The sequence below is a fragment of the Hemiscyllium ocellatum genome, chromosome 9 (genome assembly GCF_020745735.1).
Source record: "Hemiscyllium ocellatum isolate sHemOce1 chromosome 9, sHemOce1.pat.X.cur, whole genome shotgun sequence".
NCBI classification, from domain to species: domain Eukaryota; kingdom Metazoa; phylum Chordata; class Chondrichthyes; order Orectolobiformes; family Hemiscylliidae; genus Hemiscyllium; species Hemiscyllium ocellatum.
Genome location: NC_083409.1, coordinates 100,794,526 through 100,813,169, shown reverse-complemented (window position 1 = coordinate 100,813,169; position 18,644 = coordinate 100,794,526). Strand labels below are relative to the sequence as shown.

Sequence of the window (18,644 nt, the reverse complement as noted above, 5' to 3'; positions counted from 1 at the left end):
CCAGATGAGCTCTGGGTCAGGAGTCCTCCTCTGCTGCCATATTGTATTGTTATCTCCCTCTTGCAATATGATCAACAATGCCTTTTATTCTCTTTCTCAGCACCATCTCCATGTATTCTATTCACTCCTTCTCCAACCCTACCTCCCAGCATGAGAGTAAATACCACCCTTTCCCAGCTGCTTTCGGTTCTGATGAAGGGTCACTGGACTGAAAACATTGATTCTGCTTCTCTCTCTACAAATGCTGCCAGACCTTTTGAGTTTTTCCAGCACTTTCTGATTTTATTTGATTTCCAGCATTCACTGTTCCTTGCTTTACATTAGGTTGTAGTGGTACTAGGAGTCAATGACATACAGTTCAGTTGATAACTATTGATATGTAATGCATCCCTGTCAATTCTAAGCCAACTGAACACTGCACAAGATAAAGCCTTATCATATAAAGATTTTATTATGTTAAATGTCACCTTAAAATATTTACATTCATAAAACTAATTGTTACCTTATGGCTGCCAACCGTCCAGAGTTTTACTGGAGTCTCCAGCACTTAAACATTTCCTCCAGTTCTTCCAGCAAAGTTTTCAGATATTTTTAATTATAGTCCTTTAGTTGTAGTGCATGCTTATTAGTTTGTAATTAACTTTTGGATGGGTTCATGAAGCCAAAAATACAAAACCTGCATTATTTATCAATAGATGCTTTTGGTTCTTTCTGAATGGGTGAATTGGCATCGTCTGGATATCCTTCCTTATCCACAATTATCTTGTGACTACCCAGAAATGCACACAAGAGGGAAAAACTAACAAAGGTTATAATTAGCCCACAAAATTTTATAATTGTATGTCACTGCTACAATTATAACAATTTTATGCTACTTTAATCTTTTTTCTGACAATCATTCTCATCCTTTTATTTTCCGTTAAATCCTTTGAATTATTGAGGTTTAGCGGCATTATGAATACCAGTTGCACACCAATACCTTGTCCAAGTCTGTGTTTCATGACAGGAACCATTCCTGAACCATTGTTCAGAGAAGGCATTGCTTACTATTACACACACTTAGAGGTCAGATATCTGATTACTATCCATAACATTGTCTATTAATATGGTATTTCGAAATGGACATGAGCTTCACAGAAAGACAAATTCAAGAAAACTGCAGAGACCAACTGCAACATTAATGCATGACTTTTTTGGACCTCATAAAGGGTTTTGACTCTGTCAGCCTTGAGGGACAATGGATTGTCCTCAAATTTTGTTGCCTGCAGAAATTCATCACTATCCTCAGCATACAAACCATGATCCTTACCATCAGCTCCATGACAGATCCAATAGGGATGCAAACTAAAGTCAAACAAGGTTGTGTCATTGCAACAAACCTCTTCTTCATTTTCCTTGCTGTCGCATTCTACCCTACATCCATTACGCTTCCCACTGGTGTGAAGCTAATGTAGAGGACAAGCAGGAAACTGTTCAATCTGAGTTGTCCTCAGTCCTGAACCCAAAACAACACCAATCACTGTTGGTGAGCTGCAGTATGGAAATGAAATAATGCTTGCATGTGTGCAGGCTCAAAACTATTGTTGACGTATTCACAGAAACATATCAGAGAATGGACCTTAGGCTCAACAACTAAAAGGCTCCATCAGCTTGCTTCTACTGAACAACACTGTTCGCCACTTCAGGTTTGTGCGTTCAACATTGGGCTATTTAGTCACTTCAGGACCCACAATACCACAATGCAAGAAAGTTATCCTTGATCTCAAATGATTGCCTAACAACAAGAGAAGAGGTTTTGACATATGAAAAGCATCAAAAAGTGCTTTACACGTATGTGTTTAAATGGAATGGATAACAGATGAACAGTAAAACCTTGATTCCTTCATGACTCCATGATGATGAGATCAATTATAATCTGCCCTTGTTCATTGTACTTTAAATCTCTGTATTTAGCAGAGATTAGGAATCAGAGTTGGAACTTTCCTAGTCTTTAGGGTTCATCTAATCATCACTTAAAGTTATGGAGTCATAGTTGGAATTTGGAAATTGATAAATTAAATACTGTGAGTGAATTTTTGTATTTAAATTTAATTTGTACTTCTTGAGGCAGACCCTAAGTAGAACAGAAACTGAAATGAAAAGAGAACAGGACAGGTAAAGATAGACAGGAAACTGATCCTCTCAGTTTGGGAAACAAAGTCTCTGTCAAACTAAATCTGTTTCAGTCCAAGTTGAACAGTAGCTATTGATGGCTCTATGGGCGCGGTATAAGACAGAGTTCAGATGCAGAGAATAAGTTGCTTGTGCTATTTCTGCGATATGAAGATAACTTTTTTCTAAATTGCCATGTGATATGGGCTTCGCCAGACTGATATTTATTGCCCATTTGTAATAACCCATTTAGCATTGAAGAGTCAATCGTGTGGCATGGATTCTTGAATCGTGTGTCGGCCAGAACAGCTAAATATAGCAATTTTCCTTTCCTAAAAGACATTCGTGAACCAGGCCTTTTTTCTCCTAATGACAATCAACAGTGGTTGCCATTAAGTGAGATTTTATTCCAGATTTTTATTGAATTCAAATTTCACCAACTGGCATGGTAGAATTTAAACTCATTTCCCGAGAACATTTCCCTGGGGTTCTGGATTAATAATCCAGTGACATTACCACTATGCTACCTCTTTTTCTGGTGAATCTATCCCATCCAGACTCAGTTGAGCTGGTTTTGTAGACCTGTTGCTTCTGGTGAAATTTGTGACTGGGGAATTTGGTTTGGCCATGTGTTGGTGTTAGTTGAGGTCAGACAAACTCCTAGAAGAATAGGAACTGCAATTCCTTTTGAGAAAGATAGAGGTTTGAAGACTCCGTGACTGACTGCTGAACTAACTTATGACATGGGTCTTTTTAAAATTTTCCCACACACTACTGCCTAACAGCGATAGCACTTATTTTTCCCCTGCACCCATGCCGTGTGTGTGCAGGTACAGGACACAGTGAAGAACAAGAAATGCATAAATCTTTATTTATATTCCACCACCAGGAAGAAAGGAAACACCAAAGTGGCCAGTGACAAGCAGTGCTCTTGTCAACAAAGGACAATGCAGCGTGATCAAAAAAACGTGAAGGGGAGGGTAGGGGTTAAATCAAAAAGAGTTGGAAAGGGAAATAAAACACTCCACTCCCTGTGGTGCCCACCTCTCCTGAACAGCTCAAGGGTATTGGTGGACACCGCATGCTCCTTCTCCAGGTACACTCGGGGTGACATTGGTCTTAGTTGTATCCACAATTTTATATGCAAATTATAGTCTATATTTAACCACAATTTGCTTGTTAATTGATGTTTCACTCATGTTAATTCTAGATCCTAGAGTATATAATAGTTAGTGTTTACCATTTGCTAAACCTTCGAATTTTGTGGCTTTATTCTTCAGAGACAACTGGTATTTTGAATTTCATCAGCTTTTCAAAAAAAATACGTTTTAGGTCTTTTTTGAGATTTTAACAATATTTCAATACAGAAACGTTACTGTTACACAGTGAGTTAATTATACTACAGCATTGAGACAGTCCTGACAAAGCCCCAAATGATAAGCCCTCTGATTATGAGCATAATGCAATACATTTCTTGTCCTTCCCTATCTTTTTTCAAGATGGTCAATTATGCTGTCTTCCAATCTGCATCATCTCTGTCCAAATGTTGTCTCATTCACTGGAACTCCATATGAATGGTCAATGCATTTAAATGCAACTGATGAATCTCCAGCACTGCCTTCTCACCCTTACTCCACACTGCCACCTCCAATGGTCTTTTTTTGTTCCCTTCTTTCCTGTCACTGCGGTTGTCCCTCATCTATATAGACCAGTGGCACAGCATTGCTTCCCATATGTATATCAATGACACCTAATATGACTTGTTGTACACTTCTCTCAACCTGTAAAAGCCTCTCTTCTGCCAGACTAGCTGTCTGATATTAAATACAATTATTTAGGATTTACAGCATAAGAAAAAGTTATTCAGTTCGACTGATCTACGTTAATATTTGTGCTCTACATGAGCCATCTTTCAGTCATCTAACCCTCTCAGTATTTATTGCTATTCCTTTCTCTCGCATGTATTATTTGGGATTTGCTTTTACATGCTTTGATGCTATTCCACAAACACTGACCCCTGTGGTAGTCAGTTCTAACCACTCTTTGAGGAAAGAAATTTCTCCTGAATTCACTACAGGATTGATTGCTGACAATATTACATGAATGAGTTACAACTTTGTTCAACTTATGTTCAGGAAGACTAACATAGTTGTTCTCAGCGCCTGTCACAAATTCTGTTACCTTGACACTAATTCCATCTTCCTCCCTGACCTGTCACTCAGGCTAAATGAGATGGTATGAAGTCTTGACTTTCTGTTCAACCCTGAGTTTGCTTCTGCAATCTCCCTTCCTTCCCACACCTTTTGGTCTTTTGGTCTTAGTTCAGGTTGTTTGGAACTTGCTTCTGAAATTCCTCTCTGTTCTCCTTTAAAAACTATCTTAAAGGCCTTTTTGCTCAGTTGTAACTTTCTTTTATGGTTGGCATTCCATTTGACTCAACACTGTTCTGAAAAGAGCCTTTGAATATATTGTACTTTACAGGCATTATATAAATGCAAGCTATTGTCCTATTTACTGGTTTAACACAGTTCATTTTATGCTTTTATACCATTAGGCACAAGCAGACTAGCAGCAGATGTATTCTGTTGAATCCGCTCAGCAGTGACAATTAAGAATACTGTCTGCAGCATCTGCTCACGATGGCACTTGAGAAGGTAATTTTTCTGAAAATGCCTTCTTTCAGATGGTCTTTTGATCATCTGAAAGCACAAAACAGATAATAAATATGGCTGTAAGTCAGAAAAAAAATTAACCTTTTATAAAATTTAGACATATCACATCTTGCACCAATGAGGAAATTATTTATTTGGAAGACCAGTCAGGTTTTCTTAATGCAATAGCATGTAAGATTTGAACTGATGACCAGGATATTTTTCAGCAGTGAGGAGATGTCAGAGTTTCTGTAATCTTGGTGACACCAGTTCACCAGAATTTTACTGATTGTCCACTTTAAAATTACAGTGGCGCTTTAGCATAATCTCAAAGGAAGTTACCGATGCTGACTGTTCTGTATTTCCAGGCTGCACCATAGTTTCCTGTTTTCAATTCAGCTCTTCAACAGTTATGTTTTTTCCTCTTTAATTCACCATATGCACCCATAGATGCACCAGCACTTAGCTATAGCCCTAATTAAATTGAATTTGTAGAACAAATATAAAACAAAACCCAGCACTTAAGAATTGTCATGATAAAAATAATCCTTAACATTACAACAAATAATTTCAGAATTGTTACTGCTAGCAGTGGTTTAGTGGTAGCACTCTCATCCCTGAGTCAGAAATGTTGTGGCTTCAAGTCCCATGGAGAAAGTGAGGACTGCAGATGCTGGAGATCAGAGCTGAAATGTGTTGCTGGAAAAGCGCAGCCGGTCAGGCAGCATCCAAGGAGCAGGAGAATCGGCGTATCGGGCATGAGCCCTTCTTCAGGATTCCTGAAGAAGGGCTCATGTCCGAAACGTCGATTCTCCTGCTCCTTGTATTCTGCCTGACCGGCTGCGCTTTTCCAGCAACACATTTTCAGCTTCAAGTCCCAATCCAGGATTTCAGCACAAGAATCAAGACTGATAGTCATTCAGTACTCACTGTCAGAGACATCATATTTCATAAGAGTTAATTGAGGTCCTGTATATCCTCTCAGAACAACATAAAAGATCCCAATCAATGCTCCCTTTAGAAAAAAAAACAAAGAATCAGAGACAAAAACAAAAATTGCAGGTCTGGCAACATCTGTGGAGAGAAATCAGAGTTAACATTTCAGGTCAAGTGAATTTCCTCTACTCTAATGCTTCCTTTAGGTTCTACAATTGGAAAGCTCTTGTGCAGGCAAAAGCAAAATACTGCAGATGTGGAAATTCTGAAATAAAACACAAAATGCTGAAGAAATTGTTTGTCTGGCTGCATCTGCAGAGAGAGAAATAGAATTGGCATTTCTCCTCTTTACGTAAGTGTTTGTGTAAGCTTCACATTAGTTACCTCCTTTACATTACTTGTCACCGTGCAAAGAAAAATCTTCAACCTGCACACCTAATCAGTTGCACATTAGTGGGCACTTTGATTATATGGCACTATTTTGAAAACACCAATATTTATTGCTCAATCAACATCAGAGAAAATAGATTTTCTGACCATTAATTGTTGTTTGTGGGAGCTCACTGTGCGCAAATGTGCTGTTTGCATTTTCTACATTACAATAGAGAGTACACTTCAAAAGAGCTTATTTCGATTTTGGACTGCATTAAGTGCAGCTCTGCTTAGGTCTTTCGGGACAGTGGTAGTGTCCCTTGCTTCAGGGCCAGTAGAAACTGAGTTCAGGCTCCACCTGCTTCAGATGAGGCATGTCTGAACAGGCTCATTGTAAAAAAAAATTATAAATGCAACTCTTTATGAAAGATGTTTCCAAGGTGACACAAGTTAGTGGAAGGGGCTCATTGTAAAAAAAATTATAAGTGCAACTTTTTATGAAAGATGTTTCCAAGGTGGCACAAGTTAGTGGAAGGAAGAGAATTGGCAGGTAGGTGCACTGTCAAAAGTTTGTTGAAGTGGAAGAGGTTCATTCAACCTCTGTTGGATTGACAGCCGCTGGAAACGAAAGGGAAAAACAAAACTGAGCAGTTAGAGCAAAGAACAACACACAAAAGAGGTGGAGATATTGATGGTGATTTGTTTGAAATGTGTTGGGAAGAGGGAATCACATGATGGGTTAGTGAACGCAGAGGGAAGGAGCAGGCGGGCTCTCCTCAGAGGGCGGAGGCTAACGTTTTTAAACACTTAGTTTGTGCCCATCCTTCTGAAGGAGGGGGAGAAAAAAAGAGACAGGGGAAGGAATAAAACCAAAAAAAAGTGAAAAGTTTCCCGCAAGTTTGAGAGAGCGAGACAGCAGTAATTCTCTTCATAACCGAAGCTCAGAATTTGGAAGTAAATGGCTAGCTGACACTTTAAGCTCTCCTCCCTTTTGGGTTTAAGTTTTGAGAGAAAAAATATATTTTGGAGTTTTGTGTGTGCATTTTGTTTGAACATTAATAGAGGTTTGGGGAGGGAGGGGGCTGTGTCCGGCGGGGAGGATGCGCTGAGGTGGGTCGTCTCCTCTCCCTTTGGTTTTTTTTTGTTTCTTCTTTCTATATTTGTAAAAAAAAGAAAAGTTTTATATAAACAGCCCCCTCCCCAAACCAGCCGGCAGGTCTGAGGAGGAGATTGTGGATTTCGGCAGCACCGTCGTCGGCCGATCCGGAGGAGAGGGAGAGGGAGGCCAAGATGGCGGCGGATCCAGTCCAGGTAAAGAGGCTTCGTCTGTGACTGAGGGAGAAGGGGGGAGTGTGAGGGCAGGGAGAGAAAGAGAGAGAGAGAGAGAGAATGTGTGTGTGAGAAAAAGAAAAAAAAGTGGGATGATGAGGCTTCTCAAAGTAAGAGAGTCAGAGGGTGTGGGCAGCATTGCTCGGCTTTCACACACACACTCTTCCAACTTTGTAGTAAAATGTGTGTGTTTTTTTAATAAATGTATGATCTACCGACTTTCTCTCTTTTTTTTCTCCCCCGTTGTGATTTTCTCTCTCTCTCCCCACAAACGTTCGCCCTCTGCCTGGTTTTCAAGTTTTTGTTTTGCAAACTGCTCTCCTACCACAACAACTGAGGAAAGTCAGTCAGATCCTTGACAAATTTTTCTCCCCTCTTTTTTGGCCAAAGTGAAGGGTTGGTTGGGCGGAATGGGGGTGGGCAACGGTTGAGATAAATTTATCATTTTTAAAGTAGAGGGAGAATAGCTGTTGAGGGTGATTTTAGGTGTTTCTTGGGGGGAGGGTGAAAGCGTGTGTTTGACTGTGGGCAAATTTTCTTTTGGTCGATCCTTGTGTGTATGTTTTGTTTTAAGTTTGTTTTTGATGTGTAGAAAAGTTGTGAGTCCAGAAGAGCCTGACCTTCCAGGCCTTGAGTTAGCTTTAATACCAACCACTGAAAGGGGGCGGGGGGGTTGGTGATGAAGGAAAACTGCTTAATTGTTGTTGGACTCTTGGCCGCCTGCCCAGCACCGAGTCTCTCGTTTCTTTAATATCCTTTAATGGAGGCGTAAAGCGAGTTTGCAAATTCCTGCTTTTCGGAACAGTTTATTTTCTAACTTGAATCTTCAGTTTTGTTTCACCTTCACTGTGGCCAAAGCGGATACATGTCACTTTTAGATATGGGAAGGAAGTAGTGCAATGTGGACATCATTCGTTTTCTTTCAGATTTGGTAGGAATAGACCGGTTTTGTGTATTTAAGGTAATTAGTTGTTTAAAGTTAGCCCCCTTATCGTTCCAGTTGATTTGAGTAGACTGAAGCTTTCTCTTATTGGACATGATATCTTTTGTTCTGTACTGGCTGCATCAGTTGGATTGATACATTTTAATGAGTCTTTGGAATTGCACATTACTTTGTCAGTTGTGGAAAAAAACAAATATAAATGTTTGTCAAAGGTCATAATTATGTAAAAGCTAAAAACTGTCTTTCTGCAAACAGACATGTGACTCATTATAAATTGATAAATACTGAAATCCTGTCCAGGAAATCATCAGGAAACTAAATTTCTAAAAGAATTAGAATGAAGTTTCCATTCAACTATTTGAATGATCTCATGTAATTGGAACCTGCTTCTGTAGTAAATTCTGAAAATGTACTGTTTAGGATATCGTATGTCCTCACAATAAATGTACATGGGCATAACTCAGTGTGTGTTACTTTGTAGTAAAACATTCTTTTCCTGTCAGCTGAGGTTACAATCCAAGTCTAGTGTCGTAATTTTGTGGATAAAACATAAATCTTTCTGTCATGCAGCACAAAGAGGATCAGAAAACCTCTTTGTGACAGAGTTTCCTTATTTTAACATTTTAAATGGTTAAAGGAGGTTGAGATCAGTCCATATATTTACGAGATGGGGAAGTAAACAAAAACTACATGTATATAAGTTTTAAGGTACGTGAGATGAACAGGAACCACGTGACTGACTTCACCATCTATTACCACGTCTCTCAAAATCTGCTGTCTTGTGCAGTCACGAGAGGCATAATGCTAACATTTTAAAAAAAAGTTGACTGAATTATTAAGTCAAACCACAATAGCTCGAGAATTATGTTTTTTCTGTAGCCTATACCATGATTGTTTATCTGGCCATTATCATTTCAATATAACAATTTTTGATTAACAACAGAAAATGTTATTTATAACTGTCATTTTGCTCCCAGATGTTGCTGCACATTGTACAGTCATTAGTGAATATATCCATTTGACTTTTATGCTGGAGCAAAGGTCCATCATAATATCAGAAGTGGGGACATCAGATCAGTGTTCAGCACAATTTGCAGCTCTTCAAACACTGAAGCAGTCCTTGTCCAAGTGCCACAAGACCTGAACAAAACAAGGCTTGGGCTGACAAGTAGTAAGAAATATTGTTTGCACTTGTATGGAGTGGATGATATTTTTCAACAAGAGCAAATCTTAGTCATTGTCCCTTTGGTATTCAGTGGTATTATCACTGTCGAATCACCTACTATCAACGTAAGGATACTCTTGACCAGAAGCTGAAATGGATTGTGGCTACAAGAGCAGGTTAGACTAGGAATCCTTCAGCAAGTAACTTGCCACCTAAATCCCAAAACCCAGTCCACGAGACACCAGCTAGGAGTATACTGCATGAGTGCAGCTCCAACAACACTCACGTTTGACCGCACAGAGGACAAAGCAGCCAACTTGATATCCATAAATGTGCCCACCACCTGACAGCCATTAATGGCAGAAACTTATAAGGCTGCTTAGACAGTGCCTTCCATACCCTGGAGCACTGGCATCTTGAAGAACGTGGGAACACCAGCATGTGCGAGTTCTCCTCTAAGCCAATCACCAACCTGCCTTGAAAATATCTTGGTTTCTTCAACCTCGCTGGGTCAAAAGTCGAGATTTCCCAGTAGCATCATGGGTGTACCTACACCAGATGGATTTCAGTAGTTCAAGGAGGTAGCTTATCACTAAAAGGGCAGTTAGGGATAGGAAATAAATATTGTCTCAGCTTGTGTTGCTCGCATCCCAAGATTAATTTGGACATTATCGAAATCTTTTTAATATAGGTATAATATTCACTTTTATATTTGGATGTTCCTTGACCTCAGCATGTCTTTGTAATTGATTTTATAAGAATAACAAATGTGTAAAAGATTGCTTGGGAATTAAATGTGCATGTATTTCAAGCATAATAGGTCCCCTCTTATGTTAACAAATAAAATTGATACAAAATACCATAGAGACATGTCTAAGAGCTATGTCTAATTTTGTTTTCTTTGAGCTCCATAACGATGCATTTGGTGTATTTTCTTGGACAGAAGCACAAAATGCACGATAACCAGTCAGCCACCCATTTCTTTCAAACTGCCAGATTTTTTTTTGCTTCAGTGCTGAAGACTAATTTTACCCTGTAGTTCTATCCATCTTTGTCAACTTTCCTCCCTTTCCAGTCTTAAAGTGGTGAATCCTTGTTAGTATTTGATTCCATAACTACCTGTCACCATCCAACACACTAATCAACTAGCTGCAGGTTGAATCTGAGCTGTGGGAACTCAGGATCAGTGGGAAGCCATTTAGCCTTTGTATCTGGGCTGTTATCTTTGTGTGATCTTGCTTCATCCAGGAACATCCTTGATGTGACTTTGTTTGTCTGTTTTTACCTGGTTTTCCTTTTTTAGTTTTTCAAAAAAAATCAGATTTTAAAATTAATTGATTTAGTGACAATTGCCTTTTTGATCAAGGAATTCTAAATTTTGTAGAAGTATTTCCTAATTTCATTCCTAAAAGGTCTGACTCTAATTTTGGGAGCAAATTATGACACATGCTGGAATCTACTGAACACAACAAATACTGGAAATCATAGTGGATCAGGCGGCATCAGTGGCGAAAGAGGGGCTAATGTTTCTGGTCTAGATGACTCTTCGTCAGAGCTTCTTCGTTGGCTCTAAAGAGTCATCTAGACTCTACATTAGCTTCTCTCTCACTTCATGAATGCTGCCTGACCTCCTGTGATTTCCAGCATTTTGTTTTCTGACTCTAATTCATTTGGGCTGTTCCTCTAATTGTTTAATGCACAATCAGCAAAATTAATTTTCTTACCTATGTGCCTCGGTTCTCCTTGAAAACATTTTTGAACTCCAATAAAGTTGCAGTTTGAGAACCGATTACTTAAACTAGTTTGCACTCTCACGACCAGTATATCCTTCCCAAATGTGATATTTGCAAATACTATAGGTGTGGTCTGACCGAAGCCCCTTTCTTTTAACAGGAATTCAATGAGGTGGGAGAAATTGATATAAAAGCCAGAGTTCCATTAGCCTTGACTTCTCACTTCGAGTAAAAAATGAGGTCTGCAGATGCTGGAGATCACAGCTGCAAATGTGTTGCTGGTCAAAGCACAGCAGGCCAGGCAGCATCTCAGGAATAGAGAATTCGACGTTTCGAGCGATGAAGGGCTTATGCTCGAAACGTTGAATTCTCTATTCCTGAGATGCTGCCTGGCCTGCTGTGCTTTGACCAGCAACACATTTGCAGCAGTTGACTTCTCACTTGCCTATTTTGAAATTCATTGACCACAGTTTTGTTTGTTTTAATCTGAACATTTCATTTAATTTTGTACTTTTATCTGCACAACTTATCAAGTTGCTTGAGGACTTTTGTGGTATAGCCGTAGCATCCATGCGTCTGAGCCAGAAGGCCTGGTTTGAATCCCACCTGTTCCAGAGATGTCATAACATATCTGAACAGGATGATCAAAAATATTTATAATGTCGCCTAAGGCTAATCTTGGCCATGGATAAATAAAAATGTCTATTTATGGCTCCTGTGATGTAATGCTAGTGATCCTACTTACTATTTGCCTACTTCCTCTTTAAACCCTTGGAGAAAACTGCCTGATCCAGAGGGATTTGTAATATTTTAGTCCTATTAGTTGTTTTGTTTGTGTGATAATTTTCAATATTAGCATCCTTGGAATACCTGACATGGTGACCTCTTTCTGTACTGTAAAATTGGGCTTTAAGTAATTATCAACATTTGTCATTTCTTAACTTTCAAAAACAATGTACAGGTACCAATTTTTAGCTTTGAATTATTTGCCCATATTTTGATCAACCATGAGAGCCGAACCTCCTCCTGATTTCATGCCCACTTTTAGTGCATGTGACAGATAGTAGTCAATAATGTGGTGCTGGAAAGGCACAGCAGATCAGGCAGCATCTGACGAGCAGGAGTGTCAATGGTTCGGATATAAGCCCCTTATCAGGGAGGTAGCAGCCTGTGACAGATAGTAGCCAAGTGACCATGGCTACTTCTAAGATACCCTCTGCTCCCAAATTAAGAGCTAACTGGCACTAATGGAGAGTCAGACTTTAGGTCTTCAAGGCTAATAAGGCTCAGCTATTGCCATAACTAGTTGACACATAGGGAAGAACCACAAGACTTGCCTTTCCAGTGTTTCTTGGGACCAATAAGATCGTACACTGGCACTAGTTATGTACTTGTTAAATTGGCTCCAAAAGGAATGCGGGTTCAACTCACAGGCTGATTGGCAACATAACTGATGTCTTGTTATGAAAGGCCATATTAGTGGATGCTTATGGGACAAAAAAGATGAAGGATACTTTGCACTCAAAGGAAATACATTTTGTTATTCAATTGAGAAAAGCCCATGTGCTAATATTATTGATTCAGGAATTAATGGTAGCATTAGGAACACGCTTCAAGTTCACTGCCTTTACTCCTGATGAAGGGCTTTTGCCCGAAACGTCGATTTTCGCTGCTCGTTGGATGCTGCCTGAACTGCTGTGCTCTTCCAGCACCACTGATCCAGAAACAATAATGAAACCTTAGTTTTGAAAAGTGAAAAGCCATGGCCTGTGAAGAAATGCAGCAAATATATAAAAATAGTACAGTAGAAGTGCCTCTATACTCCCATGAAAAATGACATAGCTCAGTCAAGAGTCAAAAACTAATAGATATCATCTGTTGAGAAAGAAAGCACTTCAAGAAAGCTAAAATATTTGAAGACAAAACCATAGCCCCACTGTAGGGGAATGAAGTTGCAAGAAAGAGGGAGTGGTGAGGAATTAGCTGTTTCTATTTTTAAATAGCAATGTTTGGGGGGGAGGGAGAGAAGGGAGGAAAAACATTGGAGTGGAGGACTTAAAATACCATTTAGTTTATCTGTTCCTCTGTTTGCTTGGCAACCAAGAGGGAAATTAATTGTAGATACTTATCTGTGGTTGTGATGTGAATGATCTTGAGTAGCTGCAAGTGGCCCAAAATTGTATAACGTCAAACTGGGCTTGTGTACTTTTCCATCTATGGTATTTGGAAGAATCTGGTGGAAAGGAATGATTTCTGTTCTACAGAATTATGACTTCTCACAGCACCAAAGTGGGTTACTTGGCATATACATGTTAAGAGTGTACAAGGAATCCTATCTTCAAAAGTTGAGTCATGGATATTGGTAATTTGAAAAGTATCATTGAGCATTCAGATGGCAACCAGCGAGAAAGTTGGAGTAGCTAACATTGGGTGATAAAGATAGTTATGGAAAATATGATTGCCTCTTTATCATGCTTCTCTTGTCCAGAATATTTTTAGACGAAGGAGTCTGGAACTTGGGGATAGCTCGATTTGAATGAGAGAAATGCTAGGGCATATACTTTTGAGTTACTGAACCAGACATCTGGAAACTAATCACTGCATGTAACAGAAAATTTTTAAAAAAGTAACCAGAACTCTGCTGCAAAAAAATCATGATGCAAAGACTAACGTAAACTTTAAGGAGCAATTTGAGACTTTAGCAGAGAGGAAAGTGATGGCAGGAGCGAAGTAGGTTGTGTCAGTGTGTCTCCTAACTGCTTCTCCCCAGAATAGGAAAGAAACTACTGGAAACTGACCCAAATTTTTATTTGGATGTTTGTCTTGCACATTGACAGTTGCACTAAACAAATAAGAAATATGCTTGTGACATTGAAGTAACTAGAAAAGCTCTGGTGTTAGTGATGTGAACAATTTGCAGAACAGCAGTGTTTATTTGCAAGCAAGATCATGAATTTCTGATTTGTCACTTTTTAATTTTCCACCACCTTTTCTCACTGATATTTTTGTTTTTTTATACTGCACTGTTCCATCATGACTTGATGCTAGTTTCTGGAAAAGCATTTTTTCTTTCAGCTGAGCAGTTTGCAGCCTTCTGAACGCAATACCAAACTCAGTAATTTCTGACCATGAATTCTTATGTATCATTGGCTTTCAGTTTTTCTTTCTTTGCTTATTTTCTTCCTTTTTTGTCAGTAGATTTGCCCCATCGCCATTTCCTTTCAGGTAGCCATTTCTGTCATTTAGCTTCTACTCACTTTTGTCTTTGTATCCATATTCTGCACAAAACCTATTACATTTCTAACTCTTCCTAATCTAAGGAAAGATCGTAGATCTCCAAATGTTGATTCTATTTCTCTGTCCTCCAATCCTGCTGAATATGCTGCATTTCTCCCCCAGCACTTTCTTTTTATTTCCGATTCCTAACATCTGCAGTATGTTACTTCTTTGGTTAATGATTGCTGCTTAAATGCAGGTGAACATCTCCTGATTAGGAAAAGCCTTTTCACATAGCAAATGGATAGTATCTGGAATGTAGTGTTTGTGTGGAGGAAGTGGTAAATTGAGAATTGGATTGTTATCAGAAAGGGGGAAAAAGAAACAGGGAAAGTAAAGTGGCGCTGGGTAATTTTTCTTCAATGGACCCAGCACAGGTGTGATGGCTGGAATGTACTTTGTGCTACAACTATTCTGTAATTCTGGCAGTTATAAGGAATATGTCTCTCTTCCCTTCAACTGGACGTAATAAAAGTCTCTAGATTTTTGCTTAAATGACAACTCGGAAACGAAGACAAAAAGTATATTATAAGCTTAAATCCCTTTTGGTGAGGTTGATTGTGCAATCCCTTAACTCCAGTGAGGTGAAGTATAGAGTATGACTTTGCCCTATTAAAATCCTGGCAGATAATTAAAGCACAAGATAATTGAATTTCTGCTGTGAGTTGCTGGAGGTCATGTCTGTGTTACAAAATAAAGAACAGTATGGCACAGGAACAGGGCTTTTGGCTAACCAAGACTGCACTGACACATGATGCCTTTCTAAACTTAAAATCTTCTTGCCTCTTTGTGGTCTTTATCCGTCTGTTTCTTGCCTGTTCATACATCTGTCAAGTTACCTCTTAAACGTTGCTATTGTATCCACATCCTCCACCTCTGTCACTTATTCCCTTTTTACCTTAAACCTTTATCCCCTATTTAAAAAAAAGATAATGGGTCCCAGCATTAGTGATAACCTAAAGAATTGTGGATGCTGTAAATCTAAAACAAAAACAGAAGTTGCTGGATAGGCTCAACATGTCTGGCAGCATCTGTGAAGAGAAATCAAAGTTAACCAGCTATTCTGAGGAAGAGTCATTGGACCCAAAATGTTAATTTTGCTTTCTCTTCACAGATGCTGCCAGACCTGCTGAGCTTTTCCAGCATCTGTTTTGTGTCTGCATTGATCCCTGCAGAGCACCACTGCTCTCCAATCTCTAGTCTGCCACTCTGCCTTGTATGACTAAGCCATTTCTATAGCTATCTTGCCAGCTCACTATGGGTCCCATGTGACTTAATCCATTGTATCAGCCTGCCACACCGGACCTTGTCAAAGACTTGCGAAACTCTGTATAGACCACATCTACATGCTGCCCTCATTGATCATATTTGTAATTTCCTCAAAAAAATTCAATCAACTTTGAGAGAGAACCTTTACCATAAAGCCAATGCTGCCTATCACTAATAAGGCAGTGAATCCTATCCCTAAGAATCTTCTCCAATAATTTCCCGAACCACTAAAGTAAGGTTCACTAGCATGTAATTTCCTGATTGTTCCTTTGTTTAAGCAGGGCAGCAGGAATAATGTTGGCTCTTCTCCAGTCCTCTGGGATGTCTCGTGTGACTGAAGAGGACACAGATTTTGTATAAGGCTCCAGCAATTTTCTCACCTACCTCCTGCAGCATTCTGGGATAGATCCCATCAGGTACTGGGAACTTGTCTACCTTTAATGCTTTATACAATGCCACCATCTTTTATTTATGAGCATACATGTCTGGAGACTCATCATGCACCATGTCCCCCTCCTTTGTGCATATGAATGCAAAGTATTCTTTAAGGACCTCGCCCACTCTGGCTCCACCCATAAATTCCCTCCTTTGTCCTTGAGTGGACCTACCGGTATAGCTGGTATTTGGGTTCTGTATCTAGAATTGCATCCTAGCATATGGGTGGAAAGGGCACTGCATTTCTTACTGAAATTCTTCCATTCCCTTCTCCAAGTATAGACTTTAACTGAGTTGTAGTGAACTATAGTCTTAGTAGAACTTTGACTTTCATAAACCAGTGTATCTTTGCTCTTGGCTTTTTTTTTCAATATTTAATATTAAAGGTTTGTAACATAGTTTAGTTTATTTAGAATTACTGATTTTTTTTCTCACATGAAGTGATTTTCATGAATTAATTATCCCTTGCCAATATCTCTTAACAATTGTATAAGGAAGACCGGAAGTGAAGGCTATTATGAAGTAACAAACTATTTTATCAATGGCGTGACTTAAAATCAGTTTATAATCATTTGTATGAATCATCATTTTGAAATTTGTATTCTGTCCATTTCCAAAACCCAACTGTATGTTTCCAGAAAGTTGACCAACCAAGTTAGTGCAAGTGTGACACCATCAGTCCTTGAAGCCATGGCCAGCAGACTCAAATGTAGCAACTCTAATAGCCTTTGCTCAGAGCTTACAGATCACCTGATGGGCAGTATGTCTGCCTGATCTTTTATTTAGGAAAAAGGTAGTCATGGTGTCATTTGACAGTATGGGCAAATTTGGCTGCATTGTAGTTATAGGTTCTGGTGTCATAACTAAGAATCTTTTGAGTTGGTAAACAACATGAGATCAAATGTATTTTGCATAACCAAAAGAGCAATTTGGGAAGAATTCAAGGGTGTAACCCACTTGCCTTTAACTGCGTTCTCTTCAAGGTTATTGTGCCATTCAGAAACACTTGAGTTTTTTACGTAAAATATTTAGCATAATAGATATAATGCTGTGTTGAATAGTGCAGTTAAATGAACTTAGCTAAGTAATAAACTCCTTGATGGGATACATTTCCAAATTAAACTGGTGTAGATGTGAGCAGAATTTTTGTGTAGTTAGAATGGGTAATTTTTTTGGAACTGCTTTTCCTTTCACTATTGAGCTGTGATGTAATGTTTGTTTTGAATCCCCATGGAATTTGACTCATTACTTGGTACAGACAATCTTATCCAGTTGTTCCATATTGTGATTATGCTTACACAGCTTCTTCATCATCTCTGGCCTACATCAATAATATTCTAAGACTTTATAGCCACTTTAGTTGGTTAAAAATTATATTTATAACTTTTTAATGGGCTGTTTTGTAACAACCTCAAATATTGTGTTTTAATGGCATTTTTATTTTCTACTCTAACATGAAAGATGTAGGATTGTCAGTTCACCACTTCTAATGATCACTGTCCAAAAAAAAGTTTAATGCTGGTTACTGGGTATTTTCAGTTGCTATCGGTAGCCAGTCATGGAGATCATAAAAAGTTAGAATTGCAACTAAGAGTCAGATTGCCAAGATTGTGAATGGTCTGAGGAGGAGAGGGGGGAGGGGAGTTAGGTGGAATCAGTGACCAGTGTATGGAAACTTAGCAAGCCTCAGTTTTATGTTTGGCTTGCAGCCAGCCAAGTGACATCTGTACTAGAATTGGCAACACTGGCATAATGTTACTTAAGATGCCTTGTATTCCCATTTTGTAAGGCTTGAACAGCTATTGGTAACTGAAGTAAACCTGACAGCTTGGAAAGCATTCTTTTAAAAGAAAAATGACTGACTCTTTAATGCTGCTAAGTCCAGATACCATATGTTCTTTGACTTGTAAACCCTGCCTTCTGGAGATCAGCAAATTTATGCTGGGATAAGGGAGCCAACCAAAATTGGAAATGATATCCTCTCCGTGACAGTGATGCATTGTTCCTGCTGACCTTTCTGCCACGTCTTTGCTTCATCAAGCTCGGTGGATCTTCTCTGATTTGCTTCCAATCTGATTATATTCCGTCATATCCAATATTTCTTAGACCATTGTGTGCACTGCTGTATCTGGAGTTTCCCAAATATCTGTGCTTGGTCACTTTTTATTCTAATCTGATTATTAGTATGTACACCACAGACTTGCTACTAATTTCATCTTCGTCCAAAGTTTAACCAGACTGTTCATTTGCATTTTGTTTTGCATCTCATTCTTTCTAAGATGAAAAATAAATCTAAACCCATATCTACTCAGCCATAATGGCTACCCAATTCTAACTCTATAACATTGTCAGCTTCCAGTTCCTTAGTCAGTTCTTCAGTTGTT

At 38.9% G+C, this 18,644-nt stretch overlaps 1 protein-coding gene across 1 annotated transcript in view; it reads left to right on the top strand.

The window, feature by feature from the left end:
- The first annotated feature begins 6,904 nt into the window (after positions 1-6,904).
- The window catches only part of LOC132819182 (serine/threonine-protein kinase N2-like), a 121,266-nt gene continuing 109,526 nt past the window's right edge, over positions 6,905-18,644 (top strand). The window contains exon 1 of the mRNA XM_060830616.1: positions 6,905-7,421. Within this exon, the coding sequence (XP_060686599.1) occupies positions 7,401-7,421 (21 nt within the window). The 5' untranslated portion in view covers positions 6,905-7,400. The remainder of the gene's footprint in view (positions 7,422-18,644) is intronic.